Here is a 19524-nt window from a genome sequence, read left to right as displayed (position 1 = left end):
TAAACCCAGTCCCCTTGGCCAAAACAACGGCCCCCATCCCTACCCAATCATCACCATTTCTCTCCAATCCAAAACCCCACCGTGCAATGTACTTCTCACTCTCTCTCCTCCTCCTATTCCATATCCAAAAACCCATCCCCCTTCCCTCACCCAAAAAAGAGTAAACAGAATTTTTTTTATTAAAAAAAAACTAACATTAATTTTGTGGAAGATGTTAAAATTTTCTCATAATTTTTTAACAAGGTGGAAACAAAAGCTAGTTTGTCCAATGCATTTAATAAGGGTAAATTTGGGAAACAAAAGATGCATTGTCAAATGTATTAAAGACATTGTTTTAAGTGTAGAGAAAGTGATACATGTAAGAGCAAGTGTAGTGCAAGGCTGTGGCCAGGGCAAAAGGACCCCTGCCAGCCCAAAAGCCCCTCCAGCGCGCATTCCAAAAGCTAAAAGAGAACGTTGCTAGCATTCCCCTTATTTGATAGAGAGTACATAAATGAGTATATTTATGGACTTATCAAAAACTCATTGAAAAGCTAAAAGCGTGACGCTGCATTCTTCTTCTCCTATTACAAAAGTATCAAACTTGCCACTCCATCAGTGTGAGACTTGTTTCCAATAAAGGAGAAAGAAATAGGGCTACTTATCGTCAAAGAAGTCATTAGGTTATTGGCTAAATGAATGTATCAGTATTATTATATGAAATCAAAAGCCAATGAAGTTGAAAGAAAATAATGAATAAGTTCATCCGAAAGGGAAAGGAGAAACAACAGTTGACTTCGGCAATATAATGGAAATTGCCAATCCACTCGTCCTTGGCCTGAGGGGTGACGAGCAGCACCACAGAATCGGGCAGGCGGTCCACCTCGGCTGGTTTTGTCTATTATTCAGTATACATGCCCACCCTAGTTAGGGCCGTGTTAACTTACTAACGGACTAGCATTTGAGTGCTATTGTGTGTGTGCACACGCACCTACAACCCCATATTTAACTTAGAGCGGTGCTATTTCCTCCAACCGTATTCCTATTTTCCTAATCACCTTATTTTCTACCCGGCCTAACTAGGGTGGGCAACGCCTTTACCTAAGAAAATAATTGTAAAAAGATTCATGAATGTTTTTAGACTATTTGAATTGTGAGCGTGTGAGTGGGAATTTCTGTCATCATTGAAATTTCTATTTGCAACCTCTTCTTCATCCTTGACCAATTCATGGTTTTAAAATTCTCTTTTTCAGACCAGGTGTGTTCATTTCATCCAGTTAGCATCATTGAAATTTCTATTTGCAACCTCTTCGTCATCCTTGACCAATTCATGGTTTAAAACACCGTCCAAATGAGTTTTGATAAGAAATTGGAAACTTCCCTCTAATTTCCTCGCAAGTTATCACGAAAACCTGCTGGTTCAAACAAAATTTTGCAAACTGCAGAAGAAAGAATATATATATATATATATATATATATATTTGTAAATCTGTTTGAAAAAGAAACAAAGAAATAAGCAAAGGTCTCACTTATTTCTTAGCTTTCTTTCTGTGTTCACTTCTATCGGCTTCATTTTCTGACATTTCATTCTACGCACCAGAGTTTAGCAGAAAAAAATGAAGTCTCGTAGTTTTTCCTTTGTAAGATCCTCAGCGCCACTGCCACCGGAGATCCTCAATTCCATCATGAACAACATGAACAATGACTTAGGATCCTCAACGCCACAAAAGCACATCTTCAATTCCTTCAATGACTTAGGATCCTCAAAGCCACCGGAGGACATCTTCAATTCCTTCATGAACAACATGAACAAGATGGTGGCTGCTTCTGTTGGTAATAAAGCTTCAATCCAGAGCAATACAACACATAATTGTTGCCTATGTAGCTAGCTAGCTTTTCTTTTCATTTTTACAGTTTCCATTTTCAGAAAACTTGCATGAGATGTTATACTTTATATTTATGCTACAACAATCATGTTTTTTTTTTTTGGGCTTTTATGTTACTGCAAGCAAACATGCTTTCATTAATATGATTTATGACATTGACTGCCAAGCAGACAAAGCATGTTGTTAATTCAGAGGATATAATGAGTTGAACTAGTGCTAGAAAAGCAAAGCACTTAAAATTATAATCAGGATATAATTCAGGGCATGTAATCAAGACTTGAGAGAAGCACTTGATGAGTTAACGAAGGTATGAGGTAGTAAAATACGGGACTGACTGGTATAATACATATAAAATACACACGTGTCATAATGTTTCTCAAAAACACGGTGAGAAATTCGGGCCATTATATTAAAAAAATTATTAATTTTTTGTCATTTCTAGTCTGTTTTCAATAGTAGGTGAAAAAAATACGAATGAAATACGTGAACAATATGTGTATTATTTATTAAAAAAATGTATGCAAAAAACACAATTTTCTATATACCTGAGAAGTGTAAGAAAAATTAAATATTTTTAAAAAATACGTACGTACACATATAATACGCGAATAAGTTTTATACAAATATGTTTATATGTTCTCAATTTTGTTTTTCCTTTTCAGTTTATGGCGTGGTGTATATCGTTGCTGTTGCAGCCATTATATACGCCATTATTAACTGCGTCAAGAAGGCAGGAAGTACAATTCCAATGTATACCCGGTTACTCGACAGTGTTGACAGCACTGGCAAGGACTCCAACCAAATAGCAATAGACGTAAGAGCTGATCAGTTTCCGGTAAAAGTTGATTTTCCAACAACAATCAAAGGGTTTCTTAGCAACATGGCAAGAGAGAAGCCTGTAGCTTTCTCACCTAAGCAAATTGAAGAGTTCACAAATAATTATAACCCCGCCAACTTGTTGGGTTCAGGTGCTTTCGGAGTAGTATATAAAGGGCTTCTCGTCGACGGAGTGGAAGTGGCTGTCAAGGTCCTTACCAACAATAATAGTGCTAAGGTAGTTGAAGAGCAGTTCATGGCAGAAGTTGGCACTTTGGGAACAATTTGTCACATGAATTTGGTTAGACTTTATGGTTTCTGCTTCGACCCCGAATTGAAAGCACTTGTCTATGAGTACATGGAGAATGAATCGCTTGACAAGTTATTGTTCGACGAGAACAAACAAGTAGATTTGGAGAAGCTCCATGATATTGCAGTACAAATAGCACAAGGATTAGCTTATTTGCATGAGGGGTGTGGAAAAAGAATCATTCATTACGATATTAAGCCCGAAAATGTACTTCTTGATGAGAATTTGAATCCAAAGGTTGCAGATTTTGGACTTGCAAAGCTTTGCAACAGGGGAAGTAGTCAAATGGTGTTAACCAACTTTAGAGGGACAGTAGGATATGCAGCTCCAGATTTATGGAAGCCTTATCCTGTGACTCATAAATGTGATGTGTACAGTTTTGGTATTGTTCTCTTTGAGATTGTTGGAAGGAGAAGACATTTTGATGCTAATGCAAACGAGTCAAGTGAATGGCTTCCAAAGTGGACATGGGACATGTATAACAAAAATGAATTGGCAGTGTTGGTGTCTCGTTGCGGGATTGAAGAGAAAGACAGGGAAAAAGCAGAGAGGATGTTTTTGGTAGCTCTGTTGTGCATTCAGTACTCACCAGAAGAAAGGCCTCTCATGAGCAATGTGGTGATGATGTTGGAGGGACATATGGTGATTCCTCCACCACCTTTTCCATTTGAACATGGGCAATCTCCTCCACGAAATTTATCCCAACGTAGTGGAACAGATGAAGACTCGAATACTTCTGCATCAAGCACGAGGACTTCTGAAATAAATGAGATTGAGCTAGCTGCAGTTCAATAGGTAAAGAGATGGTTGTGTATCTATCAGTCAAAACTCAAAAGTTCATATATTCATGTTGGTTTTTCGTACCTTGATGAAATGGTTTCATTTAACAGTGTTGCAGACTAATGTATTTTATATGAAAAATATGCATGCTCTTCGTTCTTTATTGTACAAGAAGATTCACCACAGAAACTACAGAATTCATGGCTGTTGTATCCTCAATTTTCCGTTGTACAAGAAAAGGTTGCCATAGAAGCTAAATAGCTTTGAAGAAATATTATAATCCACGACTACTTTTGAGAATCTTCTTAGCAAAACGAGTAATGTAGCCAATCGCAATCGGTTGGGAGACAAGATTAAGACTACCTAGCATTCAGAATTCTTACTATTTTGTTCGTACTTTTCACATAAACAAACATGAATAATCACCTCAAGAAAGCGAAGCTATCTTGGGTGAGGCAAACTAAAAAAAGTAATCAAAATAGGTAGTTTTGGGGCCTCAATATGCCTAAAGACTTGATATTAAATATCCTCACAAAACTTTTAGCAAGCATGAAATCAAATGGTAAATGACTACAAACAAATGAAGGGGGAACAAATCCTATGTACTCTGTTTTAAACATTAAATGATGAAATTCACTTCATTGCCTACACTTCATTACAATTCTTTTGATCACCGATCATTTCTTTAACCAAATACATTGTATACAATAAGACTAAAAAAAGAAAAGCCGACCCTTCAGATCACAACTAAAGCAACTATCGATTAAAAACAAACTAAATTATCTGTTGGCCCCTTCGATAATAGGCTCTAGCAAAACAGTTAGCAGGATCAACTGGAGGGCAGATGTATGTTAGCCTCCCACAAACGCAAGCCTCTCTGGTTGACAAAGGCAACCCTTACTTGCAAATAAACTTGAGATCACCACTGTAATTGTCGTAAATATCTTACTTTTCCCCGCCTCCGAACATCCCCATCATGTCTTTACCAGAACCCATTTGCTTCATCAAGCTTTGTAAGCCACCCATGCCACCAATCTGCTTCAGCATCTGGGGAGGAAGGACTTTGCTCATATGCTGTGCATTCATATTTCGGGATAGTGCACTCATTTCACCCTTCTTTGGAATCTTAAGTCCTTTCATTTTGCTCCATATCTTGGCAAGGCGCTTGTACTCTTCAAACATCTCCATTACTTCTTTAATTTGACGACCAGAACCTCGTGCTATTCGCATTATACGTGACTCATTGATGAGTTTTGGATTTGAGCTATCCAACTCTGCAAGACAAGTTAAGCTACTCAGTTCAACATGATGAATTCAGTAGAACATGTGAGTTTCTTGTATTTTTTTTCCACCAAAGGAACTAAACATCACAGTTATTGTTCAAACTACGTGGCTTAATACACAGAAACAAAAGGAGTGGGCTTTACTTGCCTTCATTTGTCATCGAGTCCATCATGGTCATGTACCGCTTGATCTTCGCCTGGCTTTCCTTTTCACGACCTTTTGGCATTAATTCAGCACTGAATCCTGGAAGCATTGAGAAGACCTACATAAACAAAATAAATTCTTAGTCTGCAAGGATCCTCTCAAGTCTCAACTATAACATCCATGATTACATACCCTAAAGCTTCTGCATGTGCGTGTGTGTGTGTGTACGAGAGAGAGAGAGAGAGAGAGAGAGAGAGAGAGAGAGAGAGAGAGAGTTCATACATATTCATGAGTATGATTCTTACCTCCCCAATCTTCATGACATCAATAATATGGTTTCTTAAAATCCATTTACGACATTCGGGGGAGGGGAATTCAAAGACCTCTTTTATAGAGGAGAGCTATAGCTACTGAGTCAGAGTAATAAGCAGCATTTGAAAAAATGAAACAGCAAGAGAAAAGTTTGGGCATTTCTCAATTTTGGGGAAGCTGTAGGGAAGGGTCGAAGTTGGGTTTTAAGTGGTTTTTGCTAAAATTTAAATTTGGGGAAGAATTAATGAAGCTACCATAAAAAGTGAACATTATCCCTAAACATGCGAACGTAATCTGTTCTTATCTACAATTAGCTTCAGTAAATCCAATCAAACAAAGGTGCCACCTATTTAGTATTCAAACCTTGCATACCCTGCAAAACAGAAGTACAGAAGAAAGGGCAAGAACATAAAAGAGGCACGTTCTAGATAAAGTTCAATAATAGAGAATGATAACCTGGCTAATTGGACCCATTTTAAGTATGTTCTGAAACTGCTCATACATAATCCTTAATGTAAAGTTCCCTTCTGAAAGCTTTTGCAAGAGTTCTGGCTGTTGGTCCATAGGAACAACTTCATGGATCTTGTCCATAAATCCAGACCAGTCGCCCATGCCTGGTGGTAAAAACCATTGTTATTTAAACAGTTTAAAATATTCATTGCTAAGTACATCAAGAAAATTCAAGACTGAAAAAGATAGTGACCTAAGAGACGGCTGACAAACGGTTTAACATCAAAAACTTCAAACTCGTCCATGTGCTCTCCTGTTCCAATAAATATAACAGGACTCCTTGTTGCTGCAACACTGCACGCATATAGTAAATGAAAATCTAGTTGTCAAACAGTCACTGAGATTAATGATCCAAGAGTTACAATTTTCAACTGCTTTGATTGCAATGAGCAAGAAGTTTCTGTTCTATAAGAGTAAAACCAAATTAGAACATAAATTAATCCATAATAAGTTAAGAATGAACTCTGGACCATGATTTTGCAAACAAGAAAACGGGAGAAGCGACCAATGCTTCTCTGTAAGTGCATACTCTAGAAACTCTAAAACACTATGTTCTGTTTTTCACACCACACCTTAGTAAGGACTAAAACTCTGTGTCTTGTCTTTAGACATTATTTTATAGGTACACTATCAAATTTAGTTTTCTATGTTATTTCCATAGCTGGAAATCCCAGAAACCAAAGAGGTACTTTCCTTCACTGTACCTATTCTTTGGTATTGAACACTAGACTAATGTTTGAAGTTAAAGTTCATGAAAATTTTGGAATAGCATTACAAGACTGAGAAGGCAGATTAGCAGAAAAAATACATATAATACATAAAAGGGAAGATTTCAGATATGTCACCTGAACTCATACACGAGTTTCAATTGTCACCTCAGGAAAACACAATTGTTTAAGAGAAACGCCACCTTGATTTTTCAATATTCCAAATGTGTCACCTAACACTAACTCTGTCCAAAATTCTGCTAAAAAAAATGTTTCCTACTGCCCCAGCATTTTAGCCATCAAAGGAGTGCTTCACTTATCTTCCTAGCTATGACTACTTACAGACCCAGGAGCGATTTCCTACCGTCGTCTAGCGTTTCTTTTCCTTCCCATTAAAATCCAAGTTCTGCAGAAAATTTCCGGCCACCTCAAGAGTACAAATTCAGCAGTCTCACATAGATCAAACCCCAACAAGATAAATATTTCTTATACAATAACATTCCTGAACCATTTTACTTCAAATCCCATCCTTAGAAAAACATTGAGCTGGTTATTAGGGGACTAACCACTGATGGGTACATATGGTAGGTGTTGTGCAACGTAAGTTTGGTACTACCAATAGTGTTTCACAGTGAGAACTTTGGGTTAGCAAAGAATGTACTGCAATTAGAGATTTAGGTATCAGGGTAAATATATAATTTGAATGTTCGGGGTTGGAACATAATATGGATGTCAATGTGGTTTGGCTTACCTACGTGAGGTGGATGTACAACGGGAGGTTTTGAAGATTTGAGCGAGACAAGAGGTTATAGTTTTAATTGTTTTTAATTATTTGTTATATTTCAATTTTGCAAACTATTTCAAAAATTTACAACTATAGCAAACTTTTCCCATGAATTGCACAGGTTGAAAACTAGTCTATGAACAAAAACCAAATACTAAGTTTCCAGAGTAATCTTAATGGACCATCTTCTTATGAGCTATATCAATGCTTAGATCAAACTAAAAATTATTAAATTACACATTGCAATATTTGCAGCAAAACTTACGCACTAAGAGCACCACCTCCCTTTGCATGGCCATCCATTTTTGTAACAATAACAGCTCCAACTGAAACACTTTGCCTAAAGGCTTGAGCTTGATCAAAAGCAGCCTGACCAATACTGCTATCCATAACAAATATAACAAGATCCGGTTTCTGGAATATGAGAGAAAGTATATTAAGAGAATGATATTATCAAACAAATGAAATCATCTGAAAGTTTACATAGTACGAAGTTCCAGAACAAATACCGTTGCTTCAGAAACTTGACGCATTTCTTCAAAAAGGGCAGCTTCTTGTTTGTGACGCCCACTAGTATCAACAATTATAAGATCACAATTCTCCTTTTTGAACGTTTCCACACCTTCAACTGCAATTTTCATAGGGTCCGACTCCATATAGCTGCAGGGGAAAATACCAATAATCACTTGAATGCTTAAGGCATCAAATTCTGAGAAGAAAAACATATTAATAGTATAGAAATAAAGATGGATATGCAGGAGGACACCACGGATGGCTGCCTGTAATGACCACCATCTTTTTCCTAACTCCAAAAACATCAAACCGTGATCCATACCAGTGGATTATGAGACCAAACTATAGCCACTGCGATACTAATCTAAATACTACCTTCCCCTTTCCTTCACTTCCCCTATTTAAAAAATAACTAATATCTAGAACTGAGATGTTTACATAAAGAAAAGAAAAATTCAACATTCTCAAACTTCACAACTCTTTTGGGCTTGTAATTGTCAAAAGAAAAAACCAGTAGAAAGAAAAAATAGTACCTTCCATAAAATGGAATCTTAGCCTTAGTGGCATTCTGCTTCAACTGATCAAATGCACCAGCTCGAAATGTATCTGCACACACTAGGGCAGGTTTCCATCCTTTTTTCTGATAATAATATGCATATTTTGTACATGTTGTGGTTTTTCCAGACCCTGCATGTTTTAAGAAAATTAGATGAATTGATTAAACATGTAATGTAAATGGAATAGATAAATCCAATTGAAGACCAACACAAAATAAGATATAAATACAGCATACTTCAGCTAAAAGTACATTTTAAAGTCCAAGCAACTTCTTTTTCACTAATCATTAAATCTCTTCCAGATAGCTAGTTCAATTGGAACTTAATAACTAAAATTGTTGCACATAAGAAATGTGAAATAATCCAATCAAGAATCAACTTTCTGACCCAAAAAAAAAAATCCAACCAGTGCGAAATTAGTGAGCATACCTTGTAAACCAACAAACATGACAACACTTGGTTTCCCTTTCTTGGGAGTGAAAGACGGTTTCCCTGGATCCAGCATTTTGCAAAGTTCGTTAAATATAGCCTATAAAATAGAAACACTTCATTAGAAAACACAGAAAACGAAGAGAAAAAAAAAGTTAAATAGATCATCGAGCATCAACATATGAAATTTGCTGCATAACTGAATACAAAAGAAAAAAAGGATGGGGGAGGGGGTGGGGGAAGCCAGGGTTCAATGAACAGCAAAGAAAGAATCCCCCGCAGTAAAATGAGTGCTTAACATAAAGGTTTCCATGAAAATATATCCAAAATCCAGCTGTTGGAAGTGTATGTATCTGCATATTCTAGTCTATTTAAAACCGTTTACCATTCTAACGAGTCTAAAATGAAATATTAGTTTTTTTTAAAAAAAATTTAAAATTTAAATTTTTTATAAAGCAAACCTTGATGCACACATTGTAGGCTACACATGATAAACAAGTGAACATCTACTTGATATTTGTCGCTATTTCCTTGAGAAAAGTTAAATTAAGCTAAACCTTAGGGTGAACTTGTTTATGTCTGTATGTCTAAAGTTCTCAATGCATCGAATTGGCAAGTTTTTATTCCATTTTACCAGACAAGCTTGCAAATGCTACTAACCCCAACTTTACTAAAATGCACGATTTTGATAAGCTCAATATAAGATTAAAAAACTAAGCCCCAAATTCAATACCAACTTAATAACATCCAAAAACACCAAATTTATTCTAAACGCTCGTCATCAATCAACCAACTACAACATAAAAAAGAACAAAAGCTTGAGAGCGTATGAAAACATTTACTTGCTGAATAATCTTGCGCTTGTTGTGACCAGCAGCGAGATCATCCAAATTGACAATCTTTTTTATATTGGTCTGCATGTCACGGACAAGCTTGAATTGAACATCGGATTGGAGCAAAGCCCGAGTGATCTCGTTGAGGCACTCGTTCAGGACCTTCTCGTCGATCACGGTCGCATTGCTCATCTGCTGGAGAGCACGTGAAATGCTCCCCCCCAATTGCGCCAACACCATCTTCGCTGATTAAAGGAGAAGAACTTGATGGGTTTGGTTGAGAATTTGGGAATTGATTGCGAATTCTGGGATTGGGTTTAAAGGAAATTTGGGCCTAGGGTTTGGGTGAAAATTAGGGGTAGGGTTTGGGAGAAATCAGAAATAAACTGATGTCTCCTCTTATCGATATGTGATTAACCTGACTTTGAAGAAACTGTAATCGATTCGAAACGGAAGAACTCTCCCGACCAAAATTGAATTGGGTTCTTTTTACACAAAATGGTACCTAATCTTTGTCCAAATTTTATTTTGGTCCCTAGATTTTTTTTTTGGTCTTGCTTCATAGGCCTTATTTGGGGTGTGCAAAAACAACCATCCAAACCAAATCAATCCTACCCCTGGAGGAGTTAGTTGGATTGGCCCAGGGCATTAATGTGTTTCCAAATGGTCTTGAATTAAAGTCCCATGATGCTTGTGAGTTTCCTTTCCCCCTCCTAACTTTTGCTTTAAAATAAATTAAAATTTAAAATTAAGAAAAGAAAAACCAAATCAATCTTAGCATTTGGATTCGGTTAAACTTTAGACCACCTTAGAGGGACAAACTAAAGTATTCTATTGTGGAATCAAGAAGAACGTAATGATGTTGTTTTTAAAAAAAAAAATTAAAAATATATATATAAGTATATAATATTATAATTTTATTAGAATTTATAATTATTTTAATTTTCATGTCGCTGTGTCCTTATTTTTTGAGATTTTCCGTGTCGTCGTGTCGTGTTTTCGTGTCCCCGTACCTGTGTTTGTGCAACATAGTTTATCACAATTGCTATGCGCGACTTACAAAGGTTTTTTATTTTTGTAATTATATTTTTCTAGATGGTCGTTTTCAAAGTTTTCCTCTATTAGGCGTATTTTTTTAGATGTCCGTCTGCCACTATTTATCCCCGTATTTTTCTAGATGTCTGTCTCTACAGTTTACACACAAAAGTGTGGGTATTACGCACAATTAATTGAATAAGAATCCCCTTAGCTCCTAAAGTTTATTAGACTAGTCTCTCTGCACGTGCGAGGGTTTTTTTTTTAATCATGCGTGCTACGCGCGACTTACAAAGTTTCATTTTAATTTTTTCGCAATTGTATTTTGCTAGTTGCCCATATCAACAATTTTAATTTTTTATCACCCTTATTTTTCTAGATGCCCATCTCAATAGTTTACACGCGATAAAAGAAAAAAAAAAGAAGAAACTATTGAGACGGGCATCTAGAAAAATAAGGGCGATAAAAAAAATTAAAATTGTTGATATAGGCATCTAGTAAAATACAATTGCGAAAAAATAAAAATGAAACTTTGTAAGTTGCGCGTAGCATGCATGATTAAAACAAAGCCTCTCGCACGCGTGGAAGCGAGTGCAGAGAGGTTAGTATTTTTTATGAGAAAAATATAGGCATTTTTTTTGGTTTGGAAAAAATTAAGGCCTTTTTAAACTTTGGTTATTTCTTTAAGTAAAATTTGATTAATTTTTAGCAATCGTGTCACCTTGCCATGTAGTATAAATATAATCATTCACTCATGTTATAACTTGGGTATAAGCTTGTTGGCACTAAAACTGAACAGATAGAGATGAGTGCAACTTACAAGTGAGATGGACGATCGAGAGATCGATTGAGTGTTAGATGCAGATTCTTCCTGTCCTCGGATGCTGATCCTGAATGGAAGGAAGCCGAGACTCGTAAGGTCTATGGAACCGGTGTGGAACCAGCCTAAGACCCTCCGATGCCAAAGTAAGTTTGTTTTCTAAGAGCTTTTGCTGTTGACAAGATATTAGTATAAAAGTCAAGCTGAAAAGTCTTACCCTTGTACTGTAGTGAAGGGGCCTATTTATAGAGGGCATTTTGTATGCTCTTAGTACTTAATTTCGATGTGGGACTCGTGGGAGGGCCCTATGAGGTTGACACGAGTCTTCAGATATTTCGAGTGGGTGCTTCGAGGTTGATTCTGCAGAATCGGTAAGGAATACTGATTGTAGACTGTGCTGGGCCTATAGCGACCTTTTTCTACTTTGAGACAATACCATCGGTAGCCGATGCTGATTGTTCGGAGCCTTGGGCACTTGGGGAGTTTAAGTGATCCACGTGTCAATTGATGAGTGGAGGATCAGATATGGTACAAACAGTAGTCCCCCAAGTTACCGATTGAGAAGCTTCTCGGTTGGGGACTTGAATCTGTCTTCGGCATTCTGATCCGGACTCGATGGTCTCATTGTTGCCGATGGTGGCATGTAGTCCCCCAAGTGCCCGAGCGAGTGAGCTTGGAAAAGAGACGGCATGATGTACCGATTGTTCCGAGAGGTGGAAGTCTTGTTTTAGTAACACCTGCCGTTCGGCACGAGAGGTGAGTGAAAACTCATAAATGTGCGCCTACCGTTCGGCATGAGAGGTGAGTGAAACTCATCAATGTGCGCCTGCCGTTCGGCACAAGAGGTGAGTGAGAACTCATCAATGTGCGCCTGCCATTTGCTAATGGAGTTGTGCTGGAAGGTGGTGAGAGCTGCAACGTACGGGAAGTTGAAGCGTCTCTGAGGATTGGAAACGTTTCGAATGACAACGCTTAGGCTCCCCCATGCATGCGTGACAAGTGTCGGCATGGCTGTGAAGAGTCGCGTCGTTTCATATCCCGATGCGTCGCTTCGCTTTCCGATGCTAGGTTCGTCCTATAAATGTAAGGAAGGGACGATAGTTGGAATACTTGAAGATTTTGAGAGCCATCAGAGCCTGTGAGAGGCGATTTCTGGCAACCGTTGTGAAGGCTGAGCAGGCGATTTCCGGCGAGGTTGAACAAGGCGGAGGCGATTTCTGGCGTACTTGAACCACCGTGCAAACAAGGTATGTTGCCGTGTTTTTGATTTTTTATGAATCAAAGTGTTGATATCGTTGAATTTTGTATGAACAAAGTATGAACGAGTATGAACAAGCATGAACAAGCATGAACATAAGTGTTTAGGAGGTAGAATAGGACTGTTGATTCTAGCATGGCCCTTAGTTTCCCTTCGTGTGTTGTTTGTAGATGTCAGATACCGAATCCGAGCGTAGTCGTAGTCCGAGGGCATTCGAGGACGATTCGTCCTCGGGGAGTTCTGCAGAAGAGAGTGGGAGTGCCGAATCTGCTAGCTCTTCGAGCTGTGAAATAATGGAGGGGGCAGGAGTGCGCACTGTAGCTGGTGGCACTTCGCGTGGATTGCCCCAAGGTAGTGAGCCTTCGACTTCGGGTCGTGAGGCCGAGGCGGGTGGCGTGTCCGTTGCTGCGCCAGGGGAGGGGGTGCTGAAGGTACTCAGTGGCAAGCAACGGATCCCGATGGCGAAGCCGAAGGAACTGGTGTTCGGAGTAGATCACTTAGAGCCGAACACACTGACCGAATCTGAGCTTGCTAAGATTCGGGCGGAGTACAATATCCCTGATTCGGTAGGGATGCGAATTCCAGCGCCGTTGGAGTCATTGAGTGATAATGACAAGGGCGTGGTCTTCTTCACCGATGTCTACAAGCATGGGCTTCGGCTGCCGTTGAGGCATTCGGTGCAGAAGATTTTGGCGGCGATTGGGTATGCGCTGGGGCAGTATAATCCAAACTTTTGGATTACGTTGCTTGGGACGATAACGGCGTTCGGCTTGGCTGGCAAGGGGGAGCTGAGCTACGAACAGTGGGCCCAGCTGTACAGTGTGGCGAGGGCGAAGAGTGCCGATCAAGGGGGGTGGGTTCAGTCTAACTGTCTATCGGCAGGGCAGCGTGGGCACTTCGTGGTTGGGGTGCCGAGCTCCAAAAAGACCTGGCGCAAGCGTCGGGTGATTGTCTCCGGTGATTGGGAATTAGCATCGGGAGTTATTGTAGAGAGGAGGATTCCTACGACCTTTCAGACAGTCGGTAGGGTAGAACCTGCCGTTCGGCAGTAGTGTAGTGGTTTTTTTTTTTTTTTTGACCGTTTGTGTTTTTGTTTCAGTGTCCTTGAAACGGCATGCTGCTCCGATCCGTGAAGTGGAAGCGATCGAGCGTGTTCGTGTGAAGGTTGCCGAACAAGATCGCTTTTTCAGGGAGTTGCTGTACTTTCGGAACCTATTCAAGGTGGGCTTGATCGGTAAGGCAGAATACGACCGAAGGTCAAGGGAGGAAGAGGAAGAAGAAAAAGGACAGAGTAAGTGATGCCGTTCGGCATTTGTTTATTTTCCTTCGTCTTTATGTGCTGTTTCCCATGTAACTTGTGTTTGTATGCAGTGGCAGGTGGGAGACCCATGAGTGAGGCGACCAGGAGGCGGTTGGAGGGCCACGGGGCGCCAAAGCAGAGGAAAGGCGAGTCCCCCAGACTGAAGAAGAAGAAGGCTGCAGTGGCGTCCGAAGGGGCTTCGACGGACGAGATGACGGTGGCCGATCGTCGTCGGGAGAAAAGGGTGGCTGAAGCAGAGGTTGTCCGGGAGGTCCATCTCCAAGTGACGGGCAAGAGGCAGATCGAGGGTGCCCTCGATACAACGCCGATGCCGAAGAAACCTAGGGGGCCGAATGAGGGGACCGCTGTGCTGATTCCCGACGACGAAGGGGAGGGAGAAGAGGGTCCGGTCAACATAGCGTGCCCTCGGAAGGCGGTGCCGTTCATCAACTCCATGATCGATGGAGTACAAATGGAGCTTTCCGAGATAGAGCAACTGTCGACGAAGACGTTGCGTGAGCAGACCGGATGAGCGTTCCGGCTTCAGGCTGCAGTAAGTGTGATAGAAATTTTGTTTTGTTTCCAAGTGTTTGTGGGATCGACACTTACTGGATTCTTTATTTTTGTAGGCTGACATGGAGATGTGGCTTTGCGCAAAGCGAGCCGTTAATGCTGTCGAACGGTACCAAAAGAAGTTCGAAGAGGGCCGTTCGAAGATTGCCGATGCTGGGAAGATGCTCCAAGGGGCTGATCGGCGTGCTGAGGAGAACGCTGCTAAGATTGCAGAGCTGGCGTCGAAGCTTGCGGCGACCGAACTGGAGGTGGTGGCTGCCCATGAGGCCAAGGCGGCAGTAGAGGTGGCGATGGATGCGGCCGAGCGGTCGCATGCCAAAGAGGTGGAGGAGGCTAAGGCGAAAGACGTTGCTGACTACCGAAGAACGGAGGAGTTCACGCTGCTAGTGGACAAGGAAGTCATGGAACAATGTGACGACCTTGTCTACCGATTCAAACGGTACAACACCGACAAGAAGCTGAACCTGAACTTCCTCCGGGATCCGCCACCGCTGCCAGGAGGGGTGACCGAAGAGATGGTGGAGGCATATAAAGGAGAGGATGCTGATGCCGAAGAAGCCGATGACATCGATTCGAGCAGCGAGGAGGAAGAGAGCCATCCTGCACCGATCGCAACCAGCGCACCGATTGCCGAAGCTTCGACCGTTGCCGAGCCTGCGACTGCTGATGCCGAGCCCCCCGCTTTATAGACTTGTTGATTTTTAATTTCATATTTTGGAGATGTAAAATTGTTGGAACATGCCGAACGACGATTGTTTAAGACAGATGGCTCCTTGGTGGCCTTTTTATCCCAAGTTTAATTTGATTCGGTTTAATTTGCCAACTTTCGTATTCCTATGTGTGCATGCCGTAGGTAGCTGATTTTGAATAAAAGATTGTTGTTTATGGTAACGCCGTATGTATAGAATAGAAATTGTGAAAATTGATGCTGAATACAAAGGTGATGACCGAAGGTACGTTCACTTGTAGTAATATTTCAAATGTTCTACGTTCGAAGGGTGGCCGAGTGTTTGGCCATCGGTACCTCGCAATCGGTAAGTTCCCGGTCGGCAGACGGTGACGACTCATAAGGGCCTTCCCATGAAGGGCCAAGGGTGCCCTCGTTGGAGTCCTTGGTGGCGAGAGAGACTTTGCGTAAAACCCAGTCCCCCACTTTGAATGATCGGCGTCTGACGCACGAGTCGTAGTAGCGGGAGGTTCTCTGTTTGTAGGCAGCATTCCGAAGCTGAGCCAGGGAACGGTGTTCGTCAATGAGGTCCAGGTTGAGTGCAAGAAGAGTTTCATTTTTCTCTGGCGTGTAAGATGCCGTTCGGCACGTGGGTGTGTTGATTTCGACTGGGACAACAGCTTCGGTACCGAAAGCAAGGGAAAACGGTGTTTCGCCAGTCGATCGTCGGTAGGAGGTGTTGATGGCCCATAACGCTTCTGGGAGCAAATCGGGCCAGGCTTCCTTGACTGCCCCAAGCTTCTTCTTCAGTGTCTTCTTGATGATCTTGTTAATGGCCTCGACCTAGCCGTTTGATTGTGGGTGCGCCGGAGATGTGATCGGTTCATAATTGTATATCATTTTGTACCCTTCTAGCTTATGATTTGGTTATGTTTTTGAGTTAAACTTGTGCTTTTAATCCTTTTTGTGTTTATCTTTCAGTTCATTGAGCTTTAGGTAATAATGATGGCTTTAGAGAGCATAATTCATGCAATTCAAGCATGTTAAGGCCTAATTTGGATGAATGGATGAAGAGCTTAAAGACAAACTCATTTTGGCTACAGCCCCCTGCCAGTCCAGTTCCGTAGGTCATATTGCAAGCTTTGTTTCAACAACCTACATAGCTCGAATGAGGCCACATTCTTCATGAAAGTTGTTCCAATTGGTGTGTACTATAACATATCCAAAATTCAGCCCCATTGGATAAATCTGGAGTCCGTTACCTAGCAAACACAGAACCATGCTCAGGATGGATCTTATCAGCGCGGAAAATGAGTTAGCAATTTGTTTCGGCCTTAACTTCTTCCTCCGACCTTGGATTGGCCCAAATAACATATGGCTGGAAAGAAGACATTCCGAACTTCAATTTCGAGTGCTTAAAGTCCTAATTTGATTAAGAGAAGCCCAAGTTGTAAGCCCTTGAAGTTGCTGGTCATGCTGACCTCAACATGTGCTGGTTGGATGCTTGGTCATGGTGAGCTAGGTATGAGCTATCATTTCTGGTTGGAAGCTTGGTCATGGTGACATGAAGATGAGCTAGGGCTGCTGGTGGGATCTATTGGTGAAGTGCATCAACCAATTCAAGATTTTCTAATACAAGTGCATCACCCAATTTAGATTTTCTAATACAAGTGCATCAACCATTTCAGATTTTATAAAACAAGTGTTGTATGCATTAGCCATATTGAATTCAGATTTTCACTTCCCCTAGGCCTATAAATAGGGAAGTTCTCTAAGCTTGTAAACACACCCCAAGGGGGGGAGCTCTCAAACACTTCTCTAGAGCTCCCTTCCCTTCTCTCCCTCAAATTCTCTTAGTTTCTCTTTCTAGTTTTCAATTGTTATAATGAGATCTTTGTGCTGAAATTCTCCTTAAGTTTTTCCAAGTTCTACTTAATTTTCATTGTTATGTAAATTCTTTTCTTTAGTTTCAAGTTTGATTAGTTTCCAAGTTTCAATTATGATTTTTGTTCTTATTCATTATGCTTATAAGTTAATATGCTAGTTTGAATGATTGATCACCATTTAGGCTTGCATGTTAGCTATCTTGGTTTGAATTAAGAGTAGACACCATGCTTTAATTCGAATTGAACTATGAATAGGAAGAGTATGTATGGACATTCGACAACAGGGATTAGATACATGCTTGGTTGTTTAAATTGTTCTTCTATGCTTAATGGGTTCCTAATGCTTAATTTTAGGTTAGACAACAAATGATCAAATTAGGGAATTAGGAACACAAGGTTATGACCAAACACCATGGCTTAATCATACTTTAGCTAGAATCAATCCGTTAATCTAATTGAACTTGGGAACTTATCTGCTTGAGTTAGTTATTTTCTTTCTTCCTTGTTTTATTTATTTCCCTTCTTTTTCATTTTTGTTTTGTGTAGGGAAAATGAATTGAATCATTCAATCACCAATCCTCGTGGGATCGACCTCGCACTTACATACGCTATACTACCGAACGGCTCGTGCACTTGCGAGTATCACAAGTTGAGGATGCAACTGAATCCATTTTGGTGCAGCTGTATCTACGCAACAAGATGCGAAGAACAAGTTGATGTTGAATCGGTGGCATAGGTGCCGGAACTGAGAGGAGTCGAATTGTTTACCGTTGTCGGTGATGATTGCGTTCGGGAGGCCGAACCGACAAATGATATTCTTCCATACGAAATGCTCAACCCTGGCTGCGGTGATGGTTGCCAAGGCTTCAGCTTCGGTCCACTTCGTGAAGTAGTCAACAGCGACGATGGCGAACTTAAGCTGTCCCTTTCCTTGGGGCATGGGGCCGATGAGATCGAAACCCCATTGAGCAAAGGGGGCTGACAATCGAAGTGAGCGGTTCGGCAGACAGTTTTGGGACGGAGCCGAAACGCTGGCAATGATCACACCTTTGGACAAGTTTGGTGGCATCGGCATAGAGAGTCGGCCAATAATATCCTTGGCGAATGGTTTTGAAGGCCAGAGATCGGGCGCCAGAATGGTCCCCGCAAGCTCCTTCGTGGATTTCTCGTAGAATGTAGTTACCTTGCTGTGGGGTCATGCACCGAAGCAGCGGTAAAGAGTGACCACGCCGATAGAGAATCTGGTTCAAAATTAAGTATCGTGCCGATCGGCGGCTGAGAGTTTTGGCCTCGGTTTTGTCGCTTGGTAGCGTTCCGCTTGTGAGGTAAGTATGGATTGGATCCATCCAGCTTGGATCCTACCGAACAGCGTGTACCTCAGCGTCAGAGGTGCTGCGCCGAGCGAGAATTTCGATCGGCACATGGCGACCAACATTGTCTCAATTGCCGATGCAAGGCATGATAGAGCATCGGCATGGCTGTTCTCGGATCTGGGGATCTGCTGAACTTGATATGCAGCAAAGTGGTGAAGCAATCGGCGAGCGTGTGTCAAGTAGGCAGCCATCGAAGTATCCTTAGCTTCGAATTCAGTCAGTATCTGATTGACGACAAGTTGTGAGTCGCTGCATATCTTTAGTTGTTGAGCTCCCATCTCCCTAGCGAGCCGAAGGCCTGCCAAAAGAGCTTCGTATTCTGCTTCGTTGTTGGAAGCCTGGAATTGGAAACGGATGGCATATTCGATGTTTGTCTAATCAGGGGCTTTTAGTACTAAGCTGGCTCCGCTGCCTTGTCGGTTGGACGAGCCGTCCACATAGAGAGCCCATATGGGAATCGATGGAAGAAAAGTTCCTTCGGTCGGATGGGCGACTGGTGCTGCCGAAGCCGGTTCAAGGGCGGCACCATCCGAATCCTCCTGCTCGGGTGTAGTCAATTCGGAGATGAAATCAGCTACGGCCTGGCCCTTCTCGGCAGGGCGAGGGTGATAGCGGATGTCGAATTCGTTAAGTTCAATGGCCCATTTGACTAGCCGACAGGACGTCTTGGGTCGTTGTAGTATTTGGCGCAGAGGCTGATTGGTGAGAACGGTAATACTGTGAGCCTGAAAATATGGCCGAAGCTTTCGAGCTGAGAGAACGAGAGCA

General features: G+C 41.3%; 3 protein-coding genes across 3 annotated transcripts; 1 reads left to right on the top strand and 2 right to left on the bottom strand.

Moving 5' to 3' along the window:
* Positions 1-1447: 1447 nt before the first annotated feature.
* On the top strand, positions 1448-4060 carry LOC110767431 (cysteine-rich receptor-like protein kinase 44). Its single transcript, XM_021970968.2, has 2 exons — positions 1448-1812; positions 2528-4060. The coding sequence occupies exons 1-2, from the start codon at positions 1596-1598 to the stop codon at positions 3784-3786; spliced, it is 1476 nt and encodes a 491-aa protein (XP_021826660.1). The 5' UTR covers positions 1448-1595; the 3' UTR covers positions 3787-4060.
* Positions 4061-4352: 292 nt separating this feature from the next.
* Positions 4353-10402, bottom strand: LOC110767440 (signal recognition particle subunit SRP54 2). Its single transcript, XM_021970979.2, has 9 exons — positions 9854-10402; positions 9012-9111; positions 8559-8712; positions 8022-8172; positions 7778-7926; positions 6215-6315; positions 5968-6125; positions 5203-5317; positions 4353-5045 (listed from the first exon to the last, which is right to left on the bottom strand). Exons 1-9 carry the CDS (start codon positions 10082-10084, stop codon positions 4717-4719), a joined length of 1488 nt encoding a protein of 495 aa, XP_021826671.1. The 5' UTR covers positions 10085-10402; the 3' UTR covers positions 4353-4716.
* A 5413-nt stretch (positions 10403-15815) lies between these two features.
* Positions 15816-19034, bottom strand: LOC148295538 (uncharacterized). Its single transcript, XM_088250511.1, has 3 exons — positions 18760-19034; positions 18210-18570; positions 15816-16340 (listed from the first exon to the last, which is right to left on the bottom strand). Exons 1-3 carry the CDS (start codon positions 19032-19034, stop codon positions 15816-15818), a joined length of 1161 nt encoding a protein of 386 aa, XP_088106637.1.
* Between the last annotated feature and the right edge of the window lie 490 nt (positions 19035-19524).

This window comes from Prunus avium, chromosome 3 (genome assembly GCF_965620075.1).
Source record: "Prunus avium chromosome 3, drPruAviu1.hap1.1, whole genome shotgun sequence".
NCBI classification, from domain to species: Eukaryota; Viridiplantae; Streptophyta; class Magnoliopsida; order Rosales; family Rosaceae; genus Prunus; species Prunus avium.
This window is presented reverse-complemented; position numbering and strand designations above follow the sequence as displayed.